At 38.8% G+C, this 26,646-nt stretch overlaps 2 protein-coding genes across 6 annotated transcripts; both read left to right on the plus strand.

Moving 5' to 3' along the window:
• Positions 1 to 1,190: 1,190 nt before the first annotated feature.
• Positions 1,191 to 9,042, plus strand: LOC135143502 (DNA polymerase alpha catalytic subunit-like). Of its 2 annotated transcripts, XM_064075380.1 has the most exons (51): positions 1,191 to 1,259; positions 1,441 to 1,490; positions 1,539 to 1,607; positions 1,663 to 1,768; positions 1,849 to 1,938; positions 2,170 to 2,199; positions 2,268 to 2,359; positions 2,693 to 2,774; positions 3,070 to 3,153; positions 3,209 to 3,287; positions 3,342 to 3,391; positions 3,448 to 3,599; positions 3,654 to 3,714; positions 3,769 to 3,825; positions 3,871 to 3,937; positions 3,986 to 4,064; positions 4,117 to 4,190; positions 4,246 to 4,320; positions 4,376 to 4,503; positions 4,563 to 4,657; positions 4,712 to 4,803; positions 4,864 to 4,931; positions 4,981 to 5,094; positions 5,162 to 5,264; positions 5,317 to 5,404; positions 5,456 to 5,564; positions 5,631 to 5,713; positions 5,765 to 5,809; positions 5,866 to 5,926; positions 5,979 to 6,040; positions 6,088 to 6,132; positions 6,197 to 6,266; positions 6,335 to 6,381; positions 6,438 to 6,485; positions 6,543 to 6,681; positions 6,741 to 6,813; positions 6,868 to 6,973; positions 7,026 to 7,113; positions 7,169 to 7,220; positions 7,271 to 7,346; positions 7,397 to 7,453; positions 7,503 to 7,579; positions 7,636 to 7,757; positions 7,807 to 7,885; positions 7,936 to 7,988; positions 8,044 to 8,131; positions 8,188 to 8,395; positions 8,452 to 8,556; positions 8,624 to 8,753; positions 8,805 to 8,931; positions 8,983 to 9,042. In XM_064075380.1, the coding sequence occupies exons 1-51, from the start codon at positions 1,217 to 1,219 to the stop codon at positions 8,999 to 9,001; spliced, it is 4,197 nt and encodes a 1,398-aa protein (XP_063931450.1). In that variant the 5' UTR covers positions 1,191 to 1,216; the 3' UTR covers positions 9,002 to 9,042. The 2 variants fall into 2 exon arrangements, with proteins under 2 accessions (XP_063931450.1, XP_063931449.1); XM_064075379.1 differs by having other exon boundaries at positions 8,805 to 9,042.
• A 7,368-nt stretch (positions 9,043 to 16,410) lies between these two features.
• On the plus strand, positions 16,411 to 19,895 carry LOC135143496 (DDB1- and CUL4-associated factor 6-like). 4 transcript variants are annotated; one of them, XM_064075362.1, is made up of 22 exons: positions 16,411 to 16,620; positions 16,698 to 16,797; positions 16,850 to 16,912; positions 16,976 to 17,080; positions 17,147 to 17,201; positions 17,254 to 17,343; positions 17,393 to 17,470; positions 17,538 to 17,594; positions 17,652 to 17,709; positions 17,762 to 17,831; positions 17,891 to 17,963; positions 18,021 to 18,291; positions 18,342 to 18,424; positions 18,480 to 18,525; positions 18,583 to 18,681; positions 18,746 to 19,090; positions 19,142 to 19,247; positions 19,299 to 19,392; positions 19,447 to 19,493; positions 19,556 to 19,642; positions 19,700 to 19,739; positions 19,798 to 19,895. In XM_064075362.1, the coding sequence occupies exons 1-22, from the start codon at positions 16,493 to 16,495 to the stop codon at positions 19,821 to 19,823; spliced, it is 2,121 nt and encodes a 706-aa protein (XP_063931432.1). In that variant the 5' UTR covers positions 16,411 to 16,492; the 3' UTR covers positions 19,824 to 19,895. The 4 variants fall into 4 exon arrangements, with proteins under 4 accessions (XP_063931432.1, XP_063931433.1, XP_063931434.1 ...); XM_064075363.1 differs by having other exon boundaries at positions 19,790 to 19,843; XM_064075364.1 differs by having other exon boundaries at positions 18,746 to 18,850; positions 18,902 to 19,090; positions 19,700 to 19,842.
• Positions 19,896 to 26,646: the final 6,751 nt, after the last annotated feature.

Raw genomic sequence — 26,646 nt, forward strand, 5'->3', positions numbered from 1 at the left:
TTGTAGATCATAAATTAACTTGAAACGCTCATGTTGAGTAGGTCCTGAGAAAAATGAACACCGCCAGGAATTTCCTTTACCCAATAATATGTAGGCTCAGCAAACATCACCTTAAAATGAACTGCTTTTACATAAATTCTTTATTCGCCCAATTATGGTGTATGCTCCATCTCTTGGCCCTGTTTTGAAAGTCGTATAAATAGATTGCAGATTTTTCAAAACAGACTCCTTAGTTTAATCACTGATGCTCCTTGTCCATACGTAATGCTCAGTTACATCGTGACTGCCAAATGAAAACAATAAACTCTTTGTTCTTATAAATTGCGACAAAATGCTATAAAGAATACAGTGAACATACCAATGGCTTATTATCCAATGCAGTTAGTTATAACGCAGACCAGTATAACAAGAATGGAAGGCCTAAACACATCTTAAGATCGCTTCCTTTGAGCTTTGATTTACCAAACTATTTATTGGCCGTTTGACCATTTGTAATATAATTTAATTAACACATTACTATCATTTAAAGATAAATAATCCATATATAACGGTGACAGAAAACATAAAAACTATTATTTCAATATGCTTAACCGACTTAGTATTATTATAATTCAATTAATACAAGAAAACAGCGTATTACAGTAAGTTTATATATTATCAATTAAATTATTTTATTATTATTATTTTTTACTGATTTTATTTACTTATTTCATTCTAATAATTCTTGATGATATTACTTTTTTTTGTTTGTTTGTTGGTTTGTACTTCTCTCTTCTTATAACTTGCCCATGGGCTGGTACACGAGCATTGAAGATGAAGGCTCTTCGAGGGGAGCCAAATTCTTCCTTACTTCTCTTATAGTTTATAGGGGAACAAGGACTAAGCAGCAAGGATGTGTTATGCATATCGGCTGTAGTAGGCCAGTAAATAAATAAATAAATAACATTGTAATCAACCTAACAACTGCGAGTGTACCATAATAATAAACCAAGACAGTGCTGGCCTCCTCACCCGCCATTATTTCATAACTACTAAATGAACAAACTTTGCTAACTTTGTGCATGGGGTCTACGGATTGAGCTTCAAATGGAAAACTAATTTCAAGCCACCCCGCAGGGGAAATTATTACAGTACGAGTAATTTCGGATTTGTTACTCCAAGGTCCTTGGTCTTTTAAAGTGATTTATAAATTGTAAACTTATATAGTTTCAAGATCATGTTAGGTGATGACGGTTTAAATATAGATAAAATAAAAACTGGTATGTCTATGTATCAAGTATTATATTTTTAAAATATGGATAATAGTAAAAATGATATCACTCAACGGGCAATAATTTTAATTCTAAATTTCTATAAAATTTACAATAATAGTCAGGAATATATTTAACAGTTATATTCAATATTTATATAACTACATATGAACTAATTTTAATCTTATAGAACACCATCGGCCCTCACGGCGCACGGGCGCCATGTCTAAGCATAAAGAAGTATTTACAGAAACTAAATCTATAATTTTATTGATGATATTTTTTTAGAGGAATCAAGCCTTAAACATTTTAAAAGAAGCCAAGGTAGCCAAAGCCAAGGGCGTTTCCTTCACTCAAGTAAATACACACTCCTTGTTTTCCTATACATATATTGAACTGCTCTGCCTTTTAGTTAGAAGTAGAGGGAGATATCTGGGAGTATATCGACGAAGATGAGCAAGTGAATCGAGTAAACTCACTTCGTAAAGTCGACTTTCTTGTGGATTATGGAGTTAATGGTGAGGATTATTTTTTTTTAAAGCGTAGCTGTTTACCCCCAATTTTTAACTAATTTATTGTGGTGTTGCCATCTTTTAAGATCTTGGTTATGCCGACGACGGGAGAGAGTGGTGGGATGATGAAAGTTCTGGTGCAGAAAGTGATTTTAAAAACTACGACACTTCGCCTAGTAAATTTCTATATACCCTCTAAAGCTTCCTTGTACGTCTCAGCGAGTGATGTAGGTTACACTAAACTTACAAACTTTGGTAGTGAGTTAAATTTAGTTGGCAATCTTTTCTTTTTTCCCAGTTTATAGTTAGGTAGTATCGAACAAATCTTCACACTGCTATTTTATTTGTATTATGTTCTTATATACTATAATGCCGTCGTATTGAATTTAATTTCTTTATATCTTCAGAAAAGAGAAAAGCTTCTGAGCCTCCCGGAGGTTTTATTTTTACTATCCTTGATAGTTTATAAAGGCAGTTATTTCTCGGGGATTCTATTTACGACAAGGGCCCTCTTCCTCAAAAACTCCATCTCAGAAAGGAAAATTAAATTTTTTAAAGTTACAAAAGAAAATTGTCAAGTCCACAAAAGCTTCTAAAGTTATTCATTTTTTTTTTCAACCTTTTTATTCTTAAAGTTATGACTTCCGAGAGTTTTGTTATTATTATAATGTTATTACCTGTGCAAATTTTATCTATTTTAAAGTTTTGTGCTATAAAACAGGAAGAATTTGTATATTGACCATTTAACTTTGGATTTTTGATTTTATATAGAAGCTCTGTCGGTGTGTTTATATATTTCTTCTTTCTAAAAGCTATTTTAATATTCTTACTGAGTTCTCTTAAAGTAGCTCTTTAACTAATATAGATAATATGTTAGAGCTTTTACTTAATAAAAGATTAGCTTTTTTCTTCTTTTTTTAACCTTATTAGAAAGTGGTGACTGAGGAAGATGCGAGATTCCTTTCGTCACTTCTTTCGAATTTGCAGGCGGATGAGGACTTACCACACAAAAGTTTTTTTTTTATGTATAACTATGAGAATTTCAGAATGTTTGTGTACCGAAACCGAACGGTGTGTTCTTTTTTCTAACAAGCACAGTTTGTGCGCCACAGTAACTTTGTGTTCTTTACATAATTTTTATGGCGAGCGGATTACTTTGTGACCATTTGATATACTTTTGTTAGCAGGCAGACGGCTTCATAGCAAGCCGAATTCTTTAGCTATTCGTTATTAATTATTTTCAGCGGTTCTATTGGGCCATTTGTTTAATTTGTTGAAAATTTTTTGGCTTTTTGTATACGTTGAAGGAAAAATAACGGACAGCCACGATGTTGATGATGAAAATTTTAAAGAACCGCCCCAGTCTGCTTTAAATGCCGCTACTCCCAGAGGTTATTGTTATTAACATTTATTATTATTATTATTATTTTTACTATTACTATTAAGCCTTAGAACGAAGTGAAAACGAAACGGTTTCCGTGAGAGTAACTGAACAAGTTGCCTGTGCTACTGAGAGTGAGCTTGTGTAAAGCTCTTATTTTTAAATTTTTTTTGTCCCACTCTTCCGACTGTGCTGAAGAACCATTCCGGACGAGGAGTTCAGCGAGGTGAAAACCCTCCCTCCCGCCGGTTATCCGCGTTGTCCCCCTTGTCTTCTCCTTGGTTAGATGGTTTCCTCCAATCAGCACGACGGCCTTTGGAAGCAGCTGCTCAGTCGAAAAACCCTCTGCTTTCTCTCCCCTATGCGCCCGAGCCTGGAGAACGCACTATGAATTTTTATTGGCTAGATCTCTTTGAGGACGCCAACGACCCTGGCACTGTTTATCTATTTGGAAAAGTGCCTTTCGTTATCGTTGGAACTGCATAGCTCCGCTTTACTTCTCGCTTATAGGTCTACTCCGACGAAATAAACACCTTTGTGAGCTGCACGGTGGTAGTGCAGAACGTGTCTCGTAGGCCTCTACTAGACGCACATAACTATACTTGGTAATATCTGGATATCGCAGGAAACTTATTTTTTCTTCCAAGACCGACCGTTCTCAACACGGAGGGCGTGGAACAAAGTACATCTTCTGTCTTTCTATTGGAGTTCTTCCTTATTCTGGCAGCCACCCCCTTTGAGGCTCTTTACGAAGAAGTGGAAGCCCTAATGGATCGGCACGGCATTAAAAAATGGTACTCCTTGAACATCACGTGATCTGCACCTCTGACAGGTCTTTAAAGGAAATGCAAGAAAGTCACGCGGTATTATGCTTTTGAACTTTCCCACGTGCCAACCACGGCGGAATATTTGAAATGCTTGGTTTTATTTTTCGCAATGCCTCGCGGGTTCCGTGTTAACTAATTATTGACAGTATCCGTACACTTGCCCACCAATTAGCGAGTCTGTTGGGAAAACCTTTTCAAGAGTTTTTGGAACTCGCACTAGGCAACTTTTGTGTTTTCTGCATTTATTCTCTCCCTATACTAACAGCACATCTTAGCGCTGCAGAGACCTTTATTTTGAAGCGGAAGCTAATGGGCCCCTGTTGGTTGGAAGTGAGAAACTCCAATCCGGCGTACTCATGAAACTCTGGATCTTTAGGTGGCTGCCTTATGTCATTTTGCCTTTAGGACCCGGCGTGTCACGTGGAGCAAGCTGGAGTTTGCTGTTGCTGACCCGAAGGATGTTGTTGTTTCTAAGCATAAACGAGACCCTCCTTTCTTCAAACTTGCCGCTCTTTCCCTCAAAACCATCTTGAGTTTGTTTTTGTAATTAATAAATGCTTCAGTTATGGTGTCCACTAACCTTATACGGTAGACCCCAACAATGGCAAGCACGAAATCGTACTGGCAAGCCTGTTTTGCCATGCCCGCGTCAGCATCGATGGCCCCACCTCTATGGACCAGCGGCAGGTTCCTACCTGCGTTATCTTTCTTTCTCAGTAAAGCATGGTTCTATGTTTGTAGATCTCGCGCTACAGCGTGGTGAGGCACGTGGACGGTCCACTGCCTTACGACTTCGGGAAAAACTGTGAAGGGCTTAGCGTAGAACAAGTTCAGTAAGTCTAGCCAAGCATTGTCTTTTTTTTCTGTTGCAACTCTTCCTTATGACTTCCTAGAGGAGAGCGCTATCTTCTGAACTTGCTTATGGCGAAGTTGCACAAATACGACCCCGATATTTTAGCTGGTTCTCGGCTTATATCTATCTATTAGTAGTAGTAAACTCCTTTTTTTAGGTCACAATCTATTTGGCTTTGAAGTGGATGTGTTGTTGCACCGCATGCGAGAACTTCGCGTGACCTCGTGGTCGAAAATTGGTCGATTCCGCCGTCGCGTACTCCCTCGACTAAGTCCCGTTTCTAGCGCTTATTGACACACTGGCTTATTTTTTTTTAACGCCACTGCTTTCTCTTGCAGGCGGAAACGGCTCATACGGCGGGCATAAATTGGCTATTGCCGGCCGTCTCGGTTTGTCTACTTATTTGGCCTGCAAAGAGTTTCTTAAAGTGAAAAGTTACAGGCGAGTCCTTTCAATAACGTAAGTTGTACAGTTTCCGATTCTTTTTCTGCAGTCTGTCCGACCTTGCCGAGAAGCAGCTGGCCATTAAACGAACCGAGTGGAAGCTGAGTGCCATCCCCCCCGCCTTCGAGAGCACCAAAGTTTTATACACACATCGCTGGGTTTTTTATAATCCGAGTATATCCCTTTAGAGCTTGTTGTCCTTAATAACGCACAACGAAAATGATGGGTACATTGTAGCGCTGCTCGCCTTCAGCCTTTATGCGATTCCGCTGACCAAGCAAATCACCAACATTTCCGGTTACCCCTTTTGTGTTCCATCGGCGCCCTTATAACGTCTCTCTATGGACTGCTAAACTCGACCAGGAAACGTTTGGTCGAGGACTTTGGCGGGTGGCCGTGCAGAGAGAAACGAATATTTGCTTCTACATGAGTTTCACAATAGAAAAGTGATGCTTTCCTGCTCGACTCTTCTTCATGCCTAATATGACTTAAAACAGTTTATTGTTCCCGACAAACACTTTTCAACAGCGGATGATGAAAAGGTTGCGGTCTTGCACGCGCTTTATTCTTAGCTTATTGGTTACCTTCCCAACTGCAGTATGCAACGAGTAAAAAGAAGTCTACTTATTTGGGAGGCCTCGTGCTGGACCCCAAGAAAGGTGCGTCCTCCTGCAGGCGCGGCGTTTATATTTTTATGCCTACTTATCGAAGGATTCTACGACAGTTATGTTGTCCTGATGGACTTCAATTCTCTGTATCCTTCCATAATACAGGTTTCTTCTTATTATTATTATCCCCATTATATTTACTTTTACTTTAGGAGTACAATTTATGTTTTACGACTGTTGATCGACCTTTCTTGAACGTAAGAATATACAATGAAAATTAAGAGAGAGAGCCGGTGCTCCTTTCCGTGTTCATTTTGATAGGAATTTGCCAACAGTAGAGAGTGGGAGGCTTCTACGGAAGTGGAACTTCCAAGTGCCGACCTCGAACGGGGTTCGTAGTTTTCCTTGCCACCTTTTGCGCTTGTCCTCAACTTGCCTCCTTTTTATCATATTGCAAAGGTGTTTTACCCAAACTTCTGGAATTTTTGGTTGCCAGAAGAAAAGAGGTTGGTGCATAAAAGAGGAGGGGTCGGCATAAGTTTGATTATTTTCTTCTTTCCAGGTCAAGCTCATGATGCGGAACTGCAACTCTCCTCAGGACCTTGCACAGGTGACTTTCCACGGACCTCCTTTCCCGCTACCCAAGGAAAATGCCGTTTTCACACAGCTGGACATTCGCCAGCTTGCATTGAAGCTAACAGCCAACAGCATGTATGGCTGTCTGGGGTTCGCCCACTCTCGCTTCTATGCTAAGCCAATTGCAGAGCTCATTACAAAAAAAGGGCGCGAAATCTTGCAGTCAACAGGTATGCCTCTGCCCCTCTCTAATCGTCATCACCACACCCCAATACGATTTTGCTAATAGCGGAGCTTGTCCAGAACCAACTGTGCTTGGAGGTCATCTATGGAGACACTGACTCGGTGATGATTAACACTAGGTGATTCTCGCCTGTTTTGGCTCTCTGCTAGTACTAATGTTGCCTTGATTTTAGGGCATCTAGCCTTGACGAGGTGAAAAAGATCGGAGAGCGTGTCCGGTGGACCGTCAACATGTCCTACAAGTTACTGGAGCTCGAAGTTGATGCCATATACAAAAAGGTTTCGTCTTCTTGGGCCAGACTTGTGCTGTCCTGATACTCTCCGCTCGAAGATGTTGTTGCTAAAGAAGAAGAAGTATGCCGCTTTGGCCCTTTACGAGGATCCCCAGGGCGTTATTACAACCCGAAAAGAAGTAAAAGGTGCCTTTTTAGTGCGCACACGCCGGAAGAGCTGGTCAATAAGCATGTGCTATAGGGCTAGATATTGTGCGTAGAGACTGGAGCGAGCTCGCCGTCGAGGTGGGAGGGTACTTCCGAGGCCTGTTTTACTCTTTTGGCGTCTGTTATGTTTTTCCAGGAAAATTCTCGACTTAATATTGAGCGATCGCGCCAGAGAAGTTGTGGTTTCTGAAATCCTTGATTACTTGCGAACGGTTTCACTTTGATTTCTAATAAAAGCACAGGCGATTACCGTTATGTACAGGTGGCAAACGACATTAGAGACGGGAAGGTATGCAGGGACAAGTTTATCATAACAAAGGTCACCGAGCGCTCTTTTTGGTACCTTTTTTCTATCTATATTGCAATAGGCCCTTGCAAAACCAGCTCAAGACTATCCAGATAAAAAGTCTCAACCCCATGTGCAAGTGGCCCTCCGCATGGAAAGGTTAAATCCTCCATCATACAAAAGCTTTCTGCAAGTAGTCTCTCTCCTTTATACAGTCGAGGGCTCGTTATTGGCTCTAGAGACACTATTCCGTACATTATATGTGCTAGCGGCAGCACAGAGCCTGGCAATCAGCTGGATATCCATAGCCCTACTGCCATGCGCGCCTTTCATCCAGGTAAGCCGTCCTGGTGCCTTTTGCGTGCGGTGCTAAGATGCATTGGCAGACGAACTTGGGGGCGACCACTCCCTCGTCGTGGACATTCATTATTACCTGAAGCAGCAGATCTACCCTGTCGTCTCGAGGTCCCGGGAGTTTGCGTACTCTTTTGTTCGACTCACCATTCATTACACAGATTGACGGATCCGATCGACGAAATAAGCGATTACATGATTGCAGAGAGTTTGGGTAACCTTTTCAGCTGAAGGATGTTTCTTCTTTACAACTGCCAATAATATGCAAGGAATCGAGTCTCCTGGCCACTTCTCAAAAAAATTTATATCGGAAGAGGAATTGGATGAGGAAAAGTTTCGCGTTTCCGAGGGACAAAGGCGTTTCTTGTGATAACCAAATATTATATCCATTGATTTACTTTTTAAGTAAGCAGGTTCGAGAAAGCAGCACCGCTACTGGTACGATGTGGGAAGTGCCAGAGGGAGCAGCAAATGGCAGTCGTGGCGAGAAGAGAGCTTTCCGGAGAGCTGTCACCTGCTCTTCTTTGCGAGGATCCTGCCTGCCGCCATCCCTTCCCGCTTGGTTACTTGAAGGCTCGCCTAAAGCTCGATATTGAAAAGTGGACTGACCAATATTATCAGGTTCTGTATAAACAAGCGTGTGCCGTCCTTCGGGTGGCGGGCTAATCGTGTTTTAGGGATGGGCTACGTGCGATGATCTCGGTTGTTCCCGGCGTGTTCGGCTGCCCTCTACATTGCGATGTACCGCTGGAGGATGTTGTGGCGGCGCCTACCGCCAGGATGTATATATTTTATACATTGCTTTCTTTAAGATAATGTTTTATGGTATACGTATTTCATGTACAATAGTACACAAGTGCCGACCTCTACAACCAGCTTTTGTATTATAAACTTTTGTTCGACATGAAGAAATTTTTAAAGAGGAAGACTGAAGAAAGAAGGAAAAATACTACTCCGAACAAAGAGCCCTCTCTTGATGGTTCTTATAAGTGTTCTCGTAACTTCGTTGGTTAATGAAGGCGGCTTTAAGTTTACCAGGATCTCGTGGGGCCTCACCAAGAGGCGTACCAAGAAATCAGCCAATATATACATGTCATACTCACTACTAAGAATGCACGGGGGTGGGTGGATCTTGCAGAAATTATGAAAGTTTTCAGGTTTGCGGCTGTCTTTCTCCTCTGAGGAAAGTTGTTCATGCACTTCTTTAGGAGGCCAAGAAAGTTTTAGTGCTGACCAGTTTGAACTATTAAATTATTTTTAATTTTTCATCTAACAAACTTTTATAATACATCTTGTGTCTCTCGGATGGTCGGCGTGTAGTTATAAAGTTGAGTAGTCCTTTTTCTTGCGGTCATCTTGTGGTGTCCAACGCTATATTTTTACCAACTTGTTTATTTAAAAGAAACACGCTAAGTTGCGTCAATGTTTTATGGCGCAAAGAGGTTTTTGCAACGCGGACAGTGGAGCTTTAGCAGCGCAGTGCAGTGCTTATAAGCTAGTGGTAACAAAACAATAGCGAAACGACTCGGAGCGAAGTAAAGTTTATAAGATGGTCGGTAACAAATACTGAACCCATGTAGTCAACTTTACTTTCTTCTTATGGCAGCAACAATATAATTTCGGATCTCTTTAAAATGGTAAACTACAACGAACGAGTTTCTTGAAAATTGCTTTCAGAAATTACTTTTAAATAAATTATACTCGGTAATAAGATTTAACAAATATACTTCAAAATTCTAAAGTATATGGCACAATAGGAAAAAAGTAGGTAACAACTGTAAAATATTTTAGGTTTGCAAACAAAACTTACATAGAAATAGCCAAGTATACGATAAATAGACTTAAAAGACAGTTTAACCACGAAGAAATTAAAGTTACCGAATAGAATGTGCTACAACGACTCATTAGGCATTATAGCTGTTATTTGCCCCAAAAATTGATAAGCATCGTTATACCAGACCAACTGGAGAATCGTTAAAAGGTACAAAGGCTATATAAGATTGTAACAGTTATCTAATTAGTGTTTATTAGTTAAAAGATGAAAGTTTTTTTTTGCTAAAAAAGGGATAGTAATAACTGTTAATAGGCATCATAGCATTGGTATTGCTCAACAAGCTGAAAGAATTTTTTAAAGGGTGCTACGACTTTGACGAGCGTATTTGCAGTTAAAACATAATACTTGAGGAATTCTGTGTGTCTCCAACTTTCACAAATTATAGTGATATATTTAGTAACTTTGACTTTGAAAGAAATAAGGTTGTTTAGAGTTGTAAAAGATATATTAAGTTTGAAATAGAATATAAGAAGTTAGAAAGTTAGTTAAAGGCATATGAACAATCTCAGTCGTTCTACGCATCAAAAAGGATAGTGCTTTGTCGAAAATCAAAGGAAACCGGAAACAAATCATAGTATAATTTAAAAAAAAAAGAATTTCTGCTAACGACTGTAGCCTTAAAGTACATTTCCCTACGGGAAGTTATTAGTTTAAATATGACTATATAATAAACGTAAATAGGAACTTTCTTAGAAGGAAGGTTCATTTTTTTGGAAGATTTTTGCACTACACCAGAGTGTGAAAACCGGTTGCCAAGGAAGCAAGTCCTATAATTTTGCTAGCCAGAGGCCCCCCTTATTGGTACTAATGTTAAAAATATTACAAGTTTTATTGGGCTTTAAGGTCTCAGCTAATCGGCTTTCTTGTAACAATTTCGGTCCTAAATTTTTTGGGTTACCTACTATATTGTTTTATTAATTAGTGATTTTCTTTAAGTTACGACACTCAATATAGCAGGTGGTCTTATTGTATTTTTATAATTTTTAAAATATTGATATTAACAAAACTGATTTTAAAATATAAAAAAGATGCTAACCACAGCTCTTGGTACAAGTTATTCCGCTCGGGATTTTTGTCAATATAATTAGCGTTTCTTTTATGTTCTTGGCTATCTTCAATTATTATTATTATTATTGATCATATTTCCTGGTGCTCAATCAGTTCGTAAACCCCCCCTAGAAATTACGAGCGCTCAACAGGGTGATAGCTTACCCAATGGCTTTAAGCTTGTGTTAAAGCAACCTCGTATATATATATATATTATAAATAGTTCTGCCCCTAACCCATAACATATACAGAGTCCCAAAGCGCGGTCGGCGATAGCGTGCACCTGCCCAGATTTCATAATTGACCTCTTTTGTAATTAATCTATTGGCGTGTTGGTTGAGCCGGAGGTATGTGGCGTTACCATTACGTCGAAAAACGTTTACCCAGAGGTTCTATCTTGAGGTCTTGATGTTAGACATCGTTGCGAACAAACCACGGCGCGCCCGTCATAAGGCGTAGCAGCTTGTTTTGTCTCACTTGAAGCGAAGAGACTACTGCCTGTGAGTCGTAGACCCTGGCAGTTGACGCGTATATCATGATCGGCCGGGTGCACAACAAATACAAGCGTTGTTTTTTCTGCAGCGAGAGTTTGCTTCGGTCTCAAAGTAAAGGGTAAGAAGTTTGAACTGGCGCCTTAACCTTCGCCGCGAGATAGTTTATATGCGGCCGCCACGAAAGCTTATTGTCGATAATGCCTCCTAGGTACTTCGCGTCAGGAACCAAGGAATTACCTTATATTTAAGGTTAATGGCGGTATTGGTGTAGTGCGCTTCTTTGTGGAAAAGAGGGCTGTGTTCTTTTCCGCATTGATAGTAATTTTCCAAAGACGACACCAGTTGGCAAGCGATACTAGGTAGTATTGCAGATGCTGGCGCAAGGGCAGGTGACTTTGACGAGGAGTAAATCGTTTTGTCATCCGCATATGAGGCAATCCGCGTGTGGAGATCGTCAGGCTGTGGCACGTCGCGTACATACAGTGCAAAAAAGAGTAGGGGTGATAAAAGGAATTCTTCTGGGGCTCCGGCTGTTAGTGGCCTTGGGGGCGGGAGCGCATCGTCCACAGGTACACCAAAGACGCGATCCTTAAGGTAAGATTTGATCACGTTAAAAAGAATAGTAGGAAGGGCTATGGCGCGTAGTTTGTGAAGCAAACCCTTGTGCCAAACTCGGTCAAACGCTTTTGACATTAAGAAAGACGGCTCCCGTTGCCTTCTTTAAATTGATGGCACAGGGCATCCACTCTGTCAAATGAAGGAGTTGTGGAGACATGGAGTGACCTTAGCCGAAATCCTAATTGGAACTCTGGCAGGGCCGTGGCTTGCGTAAATAACTGCTTTCAAGCGGTGCAGTATGGCCGCTTCATCTACTTTGCCTACGGCTGACAAGAGGCTGGTAGGCCTACATTTGATTGACTTAGATGCTGATCCTGGTTTCTTTTGGAGCACCACAACAGTCGCTGTCTTCCAGTGCAATGAGACGGTGCCTGGAGCCATCGTAGAGTTGGTGAGGCAGCATAGGCGTTCTACCTCCACCATTGGTAATTGTTTTAACATCACGTGGGTGCTATCGTTGGGCTAGGTCCCTTTTCTCTCGGTAAAGCGTTAATAATCTCTACGATTTTGACTATGGTGGGTGGCTCAAGCTGTTCCTCGGCATCAGCAAGAAAGGTTAATTCACAAACCACTTCATCAACTAACTAAATAAGCAGGTGGCACACGTTGAGTAGCCAGGTGATCAGTAAAAAGTGTCGTTTTTGTCAGCATCATTTTCAGCCACAAAATCGCTATCTCGACCAGTAGGTAATGGTGAACGCTCTCGGTTTTTGTATTTCTTAATAAACTTATAGAAAGGGATATGACCGTTACCGTTATCATCCAATACATTACTTAACTTAGTCTCCCACAATCGGTTATGGTGCGCCAACAGTTCTTTCATAATGCGCCAGTGTAGTCTGTTAATCGCTAATTTATATTCGGGGCGTTAAGGCACCGTGGCCACTCGGGTCATCAATTCATCAGGCAAGCGGTTAGGGCGGAACTCAAATTCACGTGTTCTCGTGACGGTGTGGCACGACATGCTCAAAGCTCCCTCGAATTCAGCACCAGCAACGTCAAGTAAAGCGTGCGTCCTAATTAAAGCAGAAGACATTGAAAAGGTTCTATCAAGAGCTTCGGAGAATTGAGCCCAGCCCATAAAAGTTCTGGTATATGTCCTCAGTAAATCCTCACCCTCGCCCAAATCAATATGATACCCCGCGCAGTCTGCACTCGTCCGTGTAAGATTTGAGGATTCGGTCTTTTGTGTTTTCGACACGGCTGTTCCAGGCGGGATGTTTCAATTAAGTTCCCCACATACCACAACTAAGGGATTAATAAAAAAAGCATCAAGATCTGAGGTAATAAATGGCCTGCTGTGGGGACTTGTAAGCATTTACTGACACGGGCACCTGGCAGGTTAAGTGGGGGTAAGCTTCCAATCACCTCAATGCTTTGCAGGACTGGTAATGATATCATTCTGTGTTGCATGTTTCGTCTGACCAAAATAACAGCGCCTCTGCGGCCCCTAAAAGGCGGTCCTGGTGATTCGTCGAAAAGTTGCAGAGATTGAATGGAACGCTAGGAAGAAAAATGAGCCTCACTAATTAACACACAGACTAATCCTTTCGCGTTGCATCAATTTCTGCAACTCTTGTTCCCTATGTAGAACGCCATCTGCCTTTCAGAACAGGGGATGGATACGAGGAAGCGCTTGTGGTCTAAAAACCGTGGCAAAAGGATTCCGGACTTTCACCGTTCCTAGCATTGTTGACAGGTTTGTTGTCAATACTGAAAGCAGTTGTCGAAGTGTTGTTTAGGGTCGTTGCGGGGTTGGTCGAGGAGTTGTCTTTGTGACCAAGCGAGCTGTATAAGACATTTCGGAGTTACAAAAGAAGAGGTCTGTTTCTGAAGTGTTGGTAGAGCAGTTTAATTGGATGGTGTAGGTCTTCACGGATAATATTTGCTGCCACGATAATTGGCAGTGTGCGCTTCACCGCAATTAGTACAACTGGTAGGCCTTTCTTCGTGCTTTTGTGCACTATGCAATCAAGTGGCCCTACCACATCTACGCGTCGGAGGATTTAGAGCAGAAATTTGCGCGCGTTCATATACCTCACAGCGGTGGCACTTTCCGACTCGATTATCCTTTCGGACCTCTTCCGCCCTAATCCAATTTTATAGATTCTCTGTGTACTAGTTTTAAAAGCATACAAATCGGAAAGTGAACAGCAGGAGACTACTGGTCGTAAAGGGAATGTTTACCTTAAAAGTATCTAATTTTTTAAAGTTTTATTATTTGTAATTTTATATTAAAAGGGAATAAAATTTAAAATCTCACTAGCCCTTAAGGTGTTTAAAAAATATTGAGTTTACGGGCTGCCCGCCTTGTAATATACTGTCGGAAAGTTTCTGTTAATACAAGTCGTAAGAGAAAACTTTGCAGCCCGGAGGTTTAAAGTTATAGAAACTTGAGTACTTCATAAATGAATCTTTATTGAAGTATATTATTGGGTATTGATACGTTAATAACATTAAAAATTGCGTATGCCATACCTTCGCATTAATATAATGAAACCCTGTCTTTTAGCTGTCTTTATTTAATATTTAGTAAAATGTTTGCCTGTTGCCAATTGCTTTTTGACTAACTTCCTTCCCCATTCTTTTCCCTTATTTATTCGGCTATCTTACCTGAAAGTATGTAGGCGAATTACGTATCACGCATATTCATTGAATGTCTTAACAGTGTATAAGTTCATATATACAGTTTCCTCTAAATATTAGTGTCTACAAGAAATTGCTTTTAAGTCAGTGTCTTCCCCGTAATAAACTTCAAAATAGACATACTGAGAGAGTGTAGAAGACCGTGCACTTGACGAATATAAAGTTTCCCTGGTTTCTTTTTATTGCTTCTCTAACTTAGTTTAAATATCTTCTACATGTATATTTGACATAACTTTAAGTTGCTTTAACAGAATTATAATAGTTATGTTTGTTAGGACTTTAGATACTTTAATAAATGATTTCCTACCCCGTTAAGGTGGTTGTCTCACTTTTTGGCGAGGTGGGAATCCTAAAAGATTAAAAATTTAATGTACTCCGGTTCGTCGCCAGCAAGAAAAATTTGATGGACTTTCAAATTTTAAATTGATTTTGCTATCATTTAGTAAGGCAAGAGGGGATGTCCGACTCGATACCATAAGAAATTAAATATCTCCTTTAATGCACAGTTGTGTGCTATAGGCTCCTTTACTTTGATAGAAATTTGATATAAACTCTTTAAGTAGCCTTACCACCTCTAATTTTAATATTTAAACTTTTCCGTTTTAGTTTCCAACTGCTATTTAATGGTACAATCCTTTTGTTATTAAAAAAATTTATACTATTTTAAGGGGACTTGATAGCGTTAGTTAATAGTGTTTGTAGTCTAGTTTTCCCGTTTTATTGTGTTAATAGATTTTTATTCTCTAGTGAAATAAGATAGTAGAGAAAATATAATTTAAAAGCTGTCTAAACAAGGCTTATTGTCTTCTAGAGATAAGATAAGACGGCCGTTTTAACTATTCCCTTAGAACTAAAGGAAAAAACAATTTCTGGGAACCCAGTTTTGTTGGGGGGCCACGTGTGGGGGTAAGTATAATATGGTAGTGCGCCAGTCTGTCTATTAAAAATGTCGAAGAAATGAAGCATTTATTTTATTATATTTTTATTTTGTGGCGTTACCCTTTGTGTTGTTTTTGCTTTCTGTGTATGTGCTGCTGAGACTTCAGTCTAAAGAGTCATCCATTTTTTTGTTGAGAGTGTTGTCGTTTTAAATAAAAATTAACCAGGGCTTTCAGTTAAAAAGACTAATAATTTGAGGATTATGAATACACCTTGTATATTCTAAACGAGTAGAACATAAACAACAAACACTGACTTCATTGCTTACCATTAATTACCATATGGTCGAGGTCATATCTTACTGAATTAAATTCGCCAACTTGTGGGCTATATCACTCTTGAAATAGAGTTTTGGATGTTATTGTTACTAACCAGTCTATAACGCGCATAGTTTATTGGCCGAACTGCATACACTTTGTTAATGCTGTGATAGAGAAATGTGAGTTAATTCTGCTTTTCGTACCCACACATTAGTAATCTTTGTGGAATGAATGCGCGTTACTGTGAAGAATGTACTAGTTACCAAAACTATCTAGAGAAATGACTAGGTTTTCTTGCTCATAAATAACTGTGTTTAGCTATCATTACAATTCCTATAAATTGTCAGATTATCCAGAGAATTCCAGTTTTTGACTAAAATTAAAAACGCTGTCTTTTTTTATGTCACCAATAGTGTCTTATAGAAAGCAAAGCTGCCTTAATTTTGACAATAACCAAACCGTTAAATAGAGTGCTTTTAAGATCTCTAACTATTGTACATTTCAAGGAAGAGACTAGACTCTTAGTTTAGTAGCTAGTGACATTGCCATGACTCTTAACCAAAACACTCTACTCAACCTTCTAAAGTTTTCCCTAATATATTAAATTTTCTTGTTCTTCTAAAACTTTAACAAGTTTACTATAAAATTATACTATCCATTAAACATTATACCAAAGGTTACTTGTTGAGGATAAAACCTCTTAGCGGTTGGCTGTTTTGTTTTAATCTTAAGACAACGAATAGCACAAACTGTACGAAAGTCAACGTTGACTCTGCGACGGCGACTTAGCTGCTAGGTTTATAGGTTTAGTTGCGCTTTTCATTCTTAAATTACTTCAAGTACCACTTATATTATTTTGGGGTCTAAAATTGTGAATGCCATGTCCAGTATATATGATATATTTCGTAGCAGCCAACTTGGCGTCAACTATAGAAGTAAAAGACTGTACAGCCACCGCAATGTTATAAAGCTTTTTGGTCTTGACTGTGAAAAAGATCTCCATTCTGGGTAAATAGAAAATTTATTAGTCCCTAAAAAACAGAAACAATCATAAATATACTTATTTATTTATATTGTATTAATAGTTGTGTGAATTGTCTTGACTGGAGCGATAACGGTACTCTTCTAGCCTCAGGGTCAGATGATAGAAAAATAGCTATTTATAACTTTTACTCGGACAAAAAGGTTTATTTTTATTATATTCTATTTTGTAAAGTGTTTAACCATCACTTTGAAGCTGATTACTCTTGGCACTCCACACTTGCAAAACATATTTGGGGTAAAATTTTTTCCCGAAAATGTAAGTTACAGAGAGTAAAAATATTAAAGGTCATTATATTCTTTTTTTTTTCCGTTTCAATAGAATAACTATTTAGGAAGTTGCGCTGCAGATAGAAAAGTTATAATATATGACATAGCAGAGCAACGCGTAGTGCACAGTTGTCAAGAACACGAAGACAGAGTGAAGGTTTTTAACTAAATACTCCGTTACTTTTAATTTATACATTGAAAAAGTTGTTATTGTTAAACAAAGATGCTTGAAGTTCTTCCCAGGGATTCCAGATCTTTGATTTCTTGTAGTGAAGACGGTATTTTTCTACTTATAATTAACTTTATTACTAACACGTAAACACATTAAAGGAACTGTTCTACATATTGATTATCGCTCTCAAGATGTGAAGACTCTTGTTAATTTAAGAAAGACTTATAACACCAACTTAAACTGCGGAAGTACTATTCTGTCGTCCTGAATGGTTCAATTTTAAAAATATTATGGTAGACATCTGGCGTACCAGTGTTTTAACCGAAGTGAAGTGCATCAACATTAACAAGTCCGATCCCAACTACTTAGCCGTTGGTAAAAAAACAATTAGAAAGTTAATAACGGTATATACCTTGTACTTTGCGTTCTATTAAATATTAAGGAAGCAACGATGCAGTCGTTAGAGTCTACGATCGACGATTTATTCGCGATGCTCTGGGTAAGGAGTGGCACCTTTACTCTTATTGGTCTCTTCTCTAGTTTTTGTTATAAATAGACACAGTGGAAACATTCTTACCTTTGGAAGTCATTAAGAATCGTTTGAGGAACGAGAGGTCTGGTGGCAGGAGTGGGGGAGCGTTGGCGTTCCTAAGTTCTTTTCTAAAGGTTTTATGTCACGTGTGTTTGCTTTTCAGAGGATGGTAAAGAGCTTCTTTGCAGCTATGGAAACGACCAGGTACTGATTAACGCTTTGTACGGTCTACCCCTCCGAACTATGTTTACTTATCTGCTCAGATCTACTTAATGGATTTTAGTTACGGAAAGAAGAGTGATGCTGAGAATGCTGGCCGTTTGTATAGCAGCTCCGGTACTTTCGACTGTTAGTGTTGCTCCACTCTTCCTCGGTCTCCCTTCATTGCTGCAGCATACAACGTGTCTCCCGGATCCACGGCAGCTGGTGGTGGGCACTCGCATCTCTCGCTTGAACCCCTTATGAAAAAGATACTCAATATTCAGCGCTGTCCAAAGACAGCTTCTCTCAAGAACACAAATATATCAAACAGCAGCATTTTTCCGCCCAATGCCTCTACAAGCACCGTTGCGCCGTCACTAGAAAAGTTGGCAGACAACTATCGACTTCAAGGAAATTCCGCGTATAACAAGCACGATTATTCGCTTGCTATCCATCTGTATAGGTCTACCCTGCTTTTTATTCTACTTCTATTATACATAATGTTGTATATAGCAAGGGAATATATCTGAATCCCCATTCCTCTAAGTTACTTGCCAATAGAGCCACCGCCCTTCTCAGAAGGAAGTGGAGAGGAGGTTCGTAATCGTTTCTGCTCCTAACGCTGAGTAACGACAATATATACCCTGGCAGACTGCTTGGCTGCACTACTAGACTCCCTGAAAGCAATTAGCAGCGAGTAATCACGAGGACATTCTTATTCTATGTACATCGTCTCATCAGTCAATATCCGCAGCCCCCATAGTTCCCGAAGTTACGTGAGACTGACGGAAAGTCTCTTCGAACTCGACTTATTAGAAGAAGGCATATTTGTGGCGGACATTGCTCAACAGAAGTATCATATTAGCAGCTGAGTTGTGCTTTTTCATTTGCTTTCGTGACTTGCATGCATGCTATAGATTTCCTAGTGGTAATTTTTTTGAAAACACTTCGGCTAAGATGAAGAAATGCCTTCTGAGTTCCCGGGAAAAGAGAGAAGGCAAACATAAACAAAGCGTTGATAGGTCAGTTAACTTAAAAAGCGCCGGGCGAGGAGCTAATCCAAAAAAGAGAAGCGCCGCGAGTTTATCTCCGGTCCATCAGAGGGACTCGAGCGCAACTGCCAGCTGCGCTAAGACTGAAAATATTACCTCCGACGACGAAGAGAATAGCGTAAAAGCAGACGAAGAGGAGCACATAGACAATACCATAGCGCGTTTGGCAGGCGCTTTATCTGGCGTTCTCTCTCTGCTCCCGAAGGCCAGGTGGCGTTTAGCGCCGAGCAATCGTATAACATTACTCAGAGTGATGAGCAGATACTTCGGCCACTGCAACGTCGACACCGACATCAAGCAAGCGGTGTTCTACGGCAGCTGTATTATGGGGGGCAGCGATGACGGGCGCATGTTCATGTGGGACAAGGTTTCTGCCATGCCTCCTTCGCTGTACGCATGTATTCTACTTCTCTGATAGGGGTCTGGACTCCTGCTTGGTGTAGTAAAAGCCGATCAATACATTGTAAACTGCATTCTGCCCCATCCCTGGGACCCCGTTGTAGCCACCAGCGGTGGGTCTGCTTAATGACTACTGGACTATATATTTTATATTTTCTGCTGTGAAGGTATCGAGAACAATGTTAAGTTTTGGCGTCCTAGCAGTAAGCCCATGGTTAGAGCGCTTCTTATTATATCACGTGTTACGTTCATCGTGCCTCGTTGCCTTCATTAAAGGTCGAGTTTAGAACGTCAGAATTACTTTATGTCTGCAACCAGAATCAAGGCCATCAGGAAGAACTTCGCGAAAACGCAACCAGAATTGTAAACTTTGAAAAATATATTTTAACAGCTTAAATATTACTCTTTTATATATATTAGTTTTCTGTGCAGGATATTTTTCAAAGAGCAGCTGCAGAAGGTGCTACTAATGATGTCTTCACCGTTAAGTTCGTTTCTTAATTTTATAAGATCTACAGGGAACATAACATGCACGACTAGTTGAAAATTTTGTTATTTACTTTTAATGCCTTTAAGCTTGAAAAGAATCCTTTTGGTTTAATGAAGTTATAGTTAATAGTGTCCTTTTATGTAATAAACAAAAGCTGGTTTGCTGTTTCAAACTTAAAATTATACGTAGGAGATCTTCATTACAAGGATTTTTATAAGTAATTTACAAGAAAAAAACATTTTACTATTGTATGTCCACCAGACGCGGTATATGATGTACAAAGCGCTGGGTTGTAGAGGAAGTTAAAAAGCAGCTTAGCGTAGAATCCACAACAATTGAGTTTAGGGCTAATTAAGGTCACCTTCCCTCTAAAGAAAACTACGATCACATGGACACACATCAAGCAAAGTGAGTGTAAAAGACTCATATATGATCGACCATGCTTAGTAACCACAACGCAAAGACAGGATATGCACCCACCGTGGGGAAAGTCTAGTGCGTGGAGCTTCTATCTGAATACTTGAAGATAAGTTACAATATTCTGCTTCAAAAGAAGCTTTAAAAACTTTTATACTTTTAATGACACTAACATTTATGTACGCTCAGTAGAAATGTTTCTAATCTATTATTGTGGATAAGGAGCCGTAAAGGGCCACCGTTGTTATACCCTTAATATAAAGAAATGGAGCCTTAGCTGTAAACAATACTATATTTTCGCGCCAGCGCAAAACATGAACTAATAGTAAAGCGCTTCAGATAAGGCAGCGTTCTCATATCTCTATTAAGACTAATTTTACCTGAACGGCCTTTTCCCCTCACAACACTCGTAAACTCCTCTTCCACTGCAGAATTGACTAATACTACGTGGCGCCACCCCTAGCTGGCGTCAACTACTAATGGCGCAAAACCCGGGGTTGCTCCAACTTAGCCCTGAGGTTTTTGTGGACCTCTTTTTATTCTTGTTTTCAAGAGAAAAACTTTTGTACGCCTTAAAAGCACCAAACTACAGACAAATTATTGGTATCGGGTACTTGTAAGGATCACACTTCCTTGATTTTACAGTCTGAAAGTTAGGCATAGGTGAAACCCTTTACTTTTTGGTTTTAAAAACAGTACATTTTGTACTAGTGCTAATATTACTTTTCTTTTTAACAAACTATAGTGTTAAATAAAGATTCTCTTAATAGCATACTAGAGCCATACTTGCTTCACATACTTATTTGTTTATATTTTGAAAATTTAATTCCGTATACCACGCAATTTAATGTTTACGTTGCGGTTAAAACCCTAAATGACTTTGTTACACCCTTCTTTTTTAAAATAGATTATGAAGGCTTCTGTCCTACATTAAGAAAGTTTGAGTTATGTCTTTTTAAAGTGACTTCTAAGCGTAAGACATTTTAATAGAGAATCTACCAAGTAAACAGTTTTTATTAACTTAGCAAAAGGTATTACGAGTTGCTACAAACGTATGAGGAAAAATGCAAATATAAAAAGCTTGGATATTTAGTCGTTTGGTTCCAACCGCTTTACGCGAACTAAGAAAAGTGGTTCTACTAAACAAAACAGAAAGGTAGGCGTTTCTAGTCCTTTCCGTTGGAAAATGAGGTTCAAAATTTAATATTTTTGTCTCGCGCAACAAGTATATTTAATGACAGTAAGCCGAATGAAAAACTACCACTGCAAAGCGACAAAATATGTGCGAATATATTATAAACGAAAATTTAGTAATATTAAGGCAAAGCTGAGCGCCTGCAATTCGTGATCATAAAGTTTGATATGATATACATGACTATACTACTATCACTGTCTGAGACGGATACGTCATAATAAGTTTTTTTACATATAATTTTATAATTTTGTTTGCATTAGTTTCTTTCACATTCTTGTGCTAACCATAAATGTAGGGATCATTCTGCGACAAATGATTTATAGCGATTTTCGAACATTACAACAACGTATACAAATTATACTTTATTTTTATATATTATATAGAGAAACACGTTTACTCTAAAGACTTGATTATATCCGACTTAATGTCGCTGACATACTAAACTAGTTGTAAATATTGTTTAAGTATATATAAGGAAACCTCATCATTGTTAGAAAGGTAGCTTAAGGTTACAAGTCTATCATCATAGCATGCGATTAAGATAATAATTGCGTGTTATATAGGTACTCTATTTTTTTAAAAGCCGTAAATATTTTTTTGTGTCCTTTAGAATGAGCATAGAGTCAATAACTTGGGGTTAAAAATTATTGCTTTATTGTGAACAAAGAAGCTATATTATTAGTTTACCGCCTACTATCTATAATATTTTTAACTGCTAAGTTAGTGGTTACCAACATTCAAATACAGCGGACTACCGAAGCAAAAGTATGATGTATCGTGGACCCTTTATGAAAAATACATCTGATTGGAAATAATTAGTTCAATGGTTGTTGGATTCAAATTGTAATAATGCATTATTTAATGGTGAAAAAAAAAATAAAAGATTTTTGCCCTTGCAGTTTATTTAAATAGTCGCGATATTCTCGGACTATAATGCTGCTCAAAGCTACAAGCACGTTGTCGGTAGCGTCCAACTGTTGTTTTTGAACAGAAAGCAGACTGGAAAATCCCTTTAGCACCATAAATTTGTCGAAAACATAACAAGGTGATCCGTAAAGCATTTATCTCGAAGCTGATTCGAACGTAACCTTGCAGTTGCTCTCATTTTGCCATTCGATGACTGATTTCTTCAAGAAACTTTCTACATCGACACTGAAAAAGTTTTAAATTAACATTCGAACAGCTTCCGCCTTGACATCGTTGCATTACCTATGTAAACTCCTTAAGTCCGTGGAGGTGATGTATAGCCAATTTTGTTGAACTTCAGTTGTGATATGCCAGTACTTTTTTTTCTATGAAAGATTTCAGCGTTGAAAACACGCCAAATAATTTGTAGTTTCAATTTTTCTTATCCACAGCGCGAGTCTGCAAATAACGCACGAAGTTGTCTTCGAACAAAATGTTGTGCAGCCCCCAGTTTCGTACTGCCCGAATCTTGTAGTGGCAAATTAAGTTTGTTTAAGTGTACAAAAAATGTCCACTAGACAGGCCAGCCGTATCTCACATTATGGATTACTAAACTACTCAGTTAATAAAAAGCTTAGCTCTTCCCGCACCTCATGTAATCTTCCCAACATGTTTCCTTTCGACAGCCCACAAAGCTCCTTGTGAAAAAGTAATGTTTCGTAATCGGAGTAAAGCCAGAGTGCAATTTTTTGAAAATACGTGTATTAAACGCACTGTTTTTGACTGCATTCACCATTGGAATCGCCAATTTCATGATCTTCGCCAACTCTTTCAGGCAACGTTTTGATGCTAGTGCTTAGCGGTGAATTATACAGTGTGTTGTTGTTTTGCATTTTTTTTTTTTCGCCAAAGTCACTACATCGGAACGTGATCCTAGCATAAGGGAGCTCCGGTCGTACAGAAGTGTACAGAAGTCAGCTAACTTTTCCCATAGGATATCATGTTTTTAAAATACTCGCTTATTCTTTTCCTTTTTTTTTAATGTTATTCTTCTCCAAAAATCGAACAAAGACCAGTAGTAGGCTACATTGTGTAACTTCGATACTTTCGTCTCACTGTAAGGAAAATAAGGTGAATTTTTTACTTTACTAAAGGTTGTTTTTCGCTTCGTCGAAATTTTCCAATTCCCACTTCTACCGTACCGTTCAATAGCGGAATTCTTGAATCTTTTTGGTCTATTCACCTGAAACTTCTTTCACCGCTTTTAGCAGAGGAGGTTTTGGTAATTTTTCACCAGTCACCTGAGTTTTTTTTAAATTTGCAATAGCAAAATTGGAAAGCAGAGTTCACTTTAGATGACACAGATTTTGTACCACTAGTATCAAGCTTCATTTTTATTAGGTTCTCTAATTTTCCAGCAAAAAAATTTGGAGGCCGATCAGTTAAACTGGGAAGACCTTTTTTAAATGACGTTCAAACTTTGCGGATTTTCACGCATCAACGCTGAGAACGGTTGCACATATTACATCACACACTGAGGTCGAGTTTCCCGATTGACTTCTATAGGGGTGGATCCAAGCTTAGTATACTCGCTGTCATAATTTCTTTTCGGCCGAGCCATTTTCTAGAAAAAAAAAATAGACCACCATTTCACCTTCTAAACTCCAATCCGGAAACTACAACCTGCACAGCGCGAGTGCAGGCCTTTCACTGAACACGAGCTTCGCGTGGTGATAACACAATCGTTTTTTTTAAATAAACGCTAGTACATTTTAAACAGACGTGTTGATAGTGTATATGTTTTCTGCCCAATGCTTTGCTCGACGCTAATTTCAAATGCTGGCATTCGACTTGACATTATCGCCCATTTTTAAGTTATTTTTTTTTCCCGGATTACCGGAAGGGAGCTACTGTGCTAAGCTATATAGCTTAAAAAAGAGGAGTTAGCGGGTCTTTTTCTGCTGGGGAAGTTCGAGTATCAACCCGAAAAGAACGGAAGATGCAAATATAGCATATAAAATTTGTTATAACCATCTCGCGTATTTCAAACCTTCAACGGCACTAGTTAAAAGAAACAAAAAATTATGGTTAGAATATATTAATTATCACATCCCTTATTAGTTTGGTCGGTGGTCATAGTTCATCAGTCTTTTTTAACTAAACACAAATTATAACCTGCACCAACCCTTACGCAAACAATGAAACTTTTTCAAAATTTATCAGTATATTTATAAATGTTTTTTTCTGGTGTTCGACTCGAAATCTGATTAGTAGCATACAAAATGATTTTTGCATAATTCAAAATATTATATTGGGTCTCTTTCACTGTACCCCTGACTATGAAAAGCAAAGCCACCACTTGTACGGATGGGGCGGGCATGCACCGTCCCATGCTTTATTTATTTATTCATCTTTCCTGTTGCTCGACTGAATTAAGCAAATTTGAATACTCAAGATCTTTCCGGGGGTCAGCAGGTTGACACACCTAGTACATCCCCATTTTTATAGTACTTTAATGCGGACCTATAAATCTTGTATGCTTTAAAAATTATTGATATTTAGCATCCTGGGCCAAATACCTTTCAGATTTACAACTGCAATCCTTCCCTATTTCGCATCCATGCTTAGTTGCCTAAAACTAAAATATATATTCTTCGCGTTAGCTTTGAACCCCTACACAACTTCCAAACATGACGCTAAAAGTACGCAACGCAGAATTTACCGTTACAAGCGTAGCCAATTGTCCTCTCCCAAAAAGATATGGCAGGCAGGGCTTTTACATCTGCTCGACCTCTAGTTCGTAGTGTACTGTATCATTTGCGCGCACATGACAGCGCGTCTGAAGCTTCGACGCTATTGCCGATGAGCCGTAAGCCCAGGTAGCAGATGCATAAGCGATCAGGCGACTCACAACACATGCAACCTTTGCTTCTTGCGCAACGCAAGCTTACTACTACTGCACATTAGAATATATAGAGTCTAAATTGTTGCCTTAATCTTTATCATAACGTAATTTACGTGCGTACGCCATGACAGCTCAGAATTTATGATGACCCGTAGATATCTTGTAATTTCGTCGTCTTAAAAAGTTTAAGTGCCGGGACAGCGTCAGGGGGCTTTCTTATGATTAAAGGTTCTGCAATAGCGCTCTTTTAAAAAGAGCCGCTAAATTAAACAAAAATAAAGAAAAGATTTAACTTGGCGTTCGTATGCTCAAAGAACACTGTAGATTCTTCCAAAGAACTTAACAAACTTAAGTAAAACCGACTTCTATTAATGAATAGATTTCTCGTTTTTTTGGAAAAACATTGACAACCAAAAATACCAATCCTAATAACTAAACTGATGACGTGAAACGCTGATGGACGGCGTGAAAAAAAAAGGAATTAAAGAATTTTGTGACTCGCCCTAATTTCGAAATGATTTCCTTATATATTATATTCTTAATATAAGAGAACTCTTTGCCTTAATCATGTATAATAATAAGTCACGAAGGCATAACCGAGGGAGTAGGGAGCAATTTTTCTTAGTAAATAAAGAGATAGCGCAATTTAACACTGTAACTAAGGATCTACCAGAAAAAGAAAAGGAGGCTGTTGGTCTGAATTTATACGCGATAGTCCCCTGCTAACGCGTAGCATACCGGTACGCCAGCTGATGCAAGAGAGTACTTGATTTGAAATAAAAAATTCTTAATATATTCACAAGAGTAAAATGGAAACTTGGTATAAGTAGAATTTACATATAACTACGAAATCTCCTAACATAAAAATATTTATGCAACATTAAAAAGGACTTAATTTATTTAATTCCGAAAACATTACTTTTTAAAACATAACGCACCATCGAACAAAGTAAAAAATAAAAGAAAAGAGAAATAAAGAGATTGAAAATATATAAAGGAACAAAACAATCAGTAACAGTAGATGTTAAAATGGATCTGATTAAAATATTTTGTAAAACTCGTTAACTAAGTATTTACTAAGTTGTTCTCTAGGCTACTAAGTTATTTACTAACTTCAACTGTAACACCCTCTCCACACGTTTAGTCTCTGTTCTAGTCCTCCAGACTAAAGCTATAACCTTAATAATATGGCTGGTCCTCTATAACAACAAACAACTTTAACACCAAAGATGCAGTAAAAAAAAAAAGGAGGACCCACACTGTGTTTTATTAAAAAAATATATATATACCATACATATCAAAGCAATCGATTTAAAAAGGTACCTAACAGTTACCCACAGTTACTCAAATTATAAATCCATGCTGAAAGGTGATTAAAATCTAAACAGAATCACTTAGGTTACAAAAAAAAACGCGCAGTTACGCTATTCCGTGTTTCCAGACTAAGGCATTCG

This window comes from Zophobas morio, unplaced genomic scaffold, assembly GCF_036711695.1.
Source record: "Zophobas morio isolate AGI-343-1 ecotype UQ-CSIRO unplaced genomic scaffold, CSIRO_AGI_Zmor_V1 ptg000062l, whole genome shotgun sequence".
Lineage (NCBI taxonomy): Eukaryota > Metazoa > Arthropoda > Insecta > Coleoptera > Tenebrionidae > Zophobas > Zophobas morio.

Bases quoted from the DNA above. Each gene is read 5' to 3' on its own strand.
- LOC135143496 (XM_064075361.1), top strand. From the start codon at position 16,493: ATGTCCAGTATATATGATATATTTCGTAGCAGCCAACTTGGCGTCAAC. The intron at 17,081-17,146 runs GTTTTTAACTAA...TGTTAAACAAAG, and splicing joins AACACGAAGACAGAGTGAAG to ATGCTTGAAGTTCTTCCCAG. The intron at 17,471-17,537 runs GTAAAAAAACAA...TTAAATATTAAG, and splicing joins TCCCAACTACTTAGCCGTTG to GAAGCAACGATGCAGTCGTT.
- LOC135143502 (XM_064075379.1), top strand. From the start codon at position 1,217: ATGTTAGGTGATGACGGTTTAAATATAGATAAAATAAAAACTG. The intron at 3,288-3,341 runs GTAAAGCTCTTA...ACTGTGCTGAAG, and splicing joins GCTACTGAGAGTGAGCTTGT to AACCATTCCGGACGAGGAGT. The intron at 7,886-7,935 runs GTCCCGGGAGTT...TTCATTACACAG, and splicing joins ATCTACCCTGTCGTCTCGAG to ATTGACGGATCCGATCGACG.